This window comes from Microcaecilia unicolor, chromosome 7, assembly GCF_901765095.1.
Source record: "Microcaecilia unicolor chromosome 7, aMicUni1.1, whole genome shotgun sequence".
In the NCBI taxonomy this organism is placed as follows: Eukaryota; Metazoa; Chordata; class Amphibia; order Gymnophiona; family Siphonopidae; genus Microcaecilia; species Microcaecilia unicolor.
The window spans coordinates 95370540-95372560 of NC_044037.1; the positions used below are offsets into that span (position 1 = coordinate 95370540).

Genomic DNA, 2021 nt, shown 5'->3' on the forward strand with positions numbered 1-2021 from the left:
GGCTGCCAGTGGTAGTCCCTTCCCAAGTGCGTGCCAATTCTGGGGGAAAAAGAAAACACTCAGAAATGGCTTAGTGGTAGTAACCTGGCAGTAACCGGGCATTGCCACGTGCTGCCGGTTTACCGCTGGGTTAACACAGGAGCCCTTACCGCCACTTCAATTGGTGGCAGAAAGGGCGCCCCGTCAGCTGGCCATGCGGTAGAATTCTGTTACATGGGGTCTTTTTACCCGCAGCATGGTAAAAGGACCCCTATGCTATGAAATTAATTCTCACACTGCTTACTCATTGTTGAGATATTGCCATCATACAGTGTGCAGCATTTATTAATACTAGAAAAAGAAACAGTTTTACACTTTTCTGGTTGCTTTCCATAAACTTCCTTTCAGTTCCTTATTTCTCAGGCTGTAAATCAAGGGATTGAGCAGTGGAATTGCAGTTATATACACTAGAGTAAGCAGTTTGTTAAGGTCCATTGAGTAAGAAGTCTGAGGTCTCAAATACACACCAAATGAAGTCCCATAAAATAATAGAACGACTATGAGGTGAGAGGAACAGGTAGAAAAGGTTTTTTGTCTACTTGTAGCAGAGTGGATTTTTAATACAGCAGAAATAATATACACATATGATATAATTGTTAATATGAATGGGGTCAAACCTAAAAGTGGACCTTCAATATAATTTATATTTTCAATGATAGAGGTCCCAGAACATGACAAAGTCATCAATGCTGTGAAGTCACAGAAGAAATGGTTAATTTCATTGGAGCTACAGAAAGATGATTGAGATATTAAAGTAACTTGAGGGACTGGATCTAGAAATGCAATTGTCCATGAAACAATGGCTAGAATAATGCAGACTTTCTTGTTCATGATGATGGTGTAATGCAAGGGTTTGCAGATAGCAACATAGCGATCATAGGCCATGGCGGTGAGAAGATAAAACTCTGTACTTGTGCAGGACAGGAATAGATACATCTGAGTCATGCACTGTATAAAAGAGATGGCCCTATTCTGTGCTATGAGCACTGCTAACAATTTAGGCACTGTGACAGTCATGTAACAGATTTCTAAAAACGACAAGTTGATGAGGAAGAAGAACATGGGGCTATGCAGATGGGAATCAGAGCACACTGCGAATATAATAAGAAAGTTCCCTGTCAAGCACATCAGATAAATAATCAAAAACACAAGGAAAAGGAGGAACTGTATTTCAGGAAGCACAGAGAATCCCAGAATAATGAATTCGGTCCCTTTGGAGTGATTTGTCTTTTCCATTTCTCCGATTCTGAATAGCTGCTGGAACAAGAATAGGCAAAACAAAAAATAAACTAAAAGATATGTGGCTAATGTGCACAATATTTCTTTATGATAAGTAATACAGTTATTAGAGACCAACTGAAATTTGATTTCAGCATTGGAATCAGCCTGAAATGCAGCAAAATTCATTTTCAGCATGTTTTCATCTGTGATGAAAAATATTATTGCCTATGCTCTATATCAGTTGGATCTGCTGCTTGTTTTCAGTGGAAGCTGAACCCCTCCCCCACCTCCCTCCAGGAGTAGTCTCCCTCCTTTCCACCCTACCTCGACCATGAGTAGCCTCCTGTCTTCCACCTATCCACCTGTGGATTCTTTCCTTCCCCCGGTCCTTTGTAATAATCCCTGGTGATGTAGAGATATAGCCAGAGTAGAAACAATCCTCTTTTGCTCCTGCTCATGCTGGCTACTGAGACCTCTAGTAGCAATCTCTTGAGAGGTTGCAGAAGACGATTTTGCATTATAAGGTAGAGGTCATGGCTGCCATTTTGAGAATGAGCAGGCCTACCTTAGAATCACAAAATGGTTGCCTCAACCTATCATGAGACTTCTGCTAGAGGTCATGTCAGTCATATTGATTTCGAAGTAGCCATGATCAGGAGCAAAAGGGGATTGCTCCTGCCCCGACTATACTTCTAGACTACCAGAGACTGTAACGTAGGCCTGGGGATGAGGGGGACCCTGTGTAGCTTAGTAAAATGACC

The 2021-nt window shown here is 41.6% G+C and overlaps 1 protein-coding gene across 1 annotated transcript; it reads right to left on the reverse strand.

Annotated features, from left to right (window-relative positions):
• Nucleotides 1-348: 348 nt before the first annotated feature.
• On the reverse strand, nt 349-1275 carry LOC115475040 (olfactory receptor 5V1-like). The gene has a single exon (XM_030210778.1). The coding sequence runs from the start codon at nt 1273-1275 to the stop codon at nt 349-351; it is 927 nt and encodes a 308-aa protein (XP_030066638.1).
• Between the last annotated feature and the right edge of the window lie 746 nt (nt 1276-2021).

Coding starts and splice junctions, on each gene's coding strand:
- LOC115475040 (XM_030210778.1), bottom strand. CDS start 1,275: ATGGAAAAGACAAATCACTCCAAAGGGACCGAATTCATTATTCTGGGA.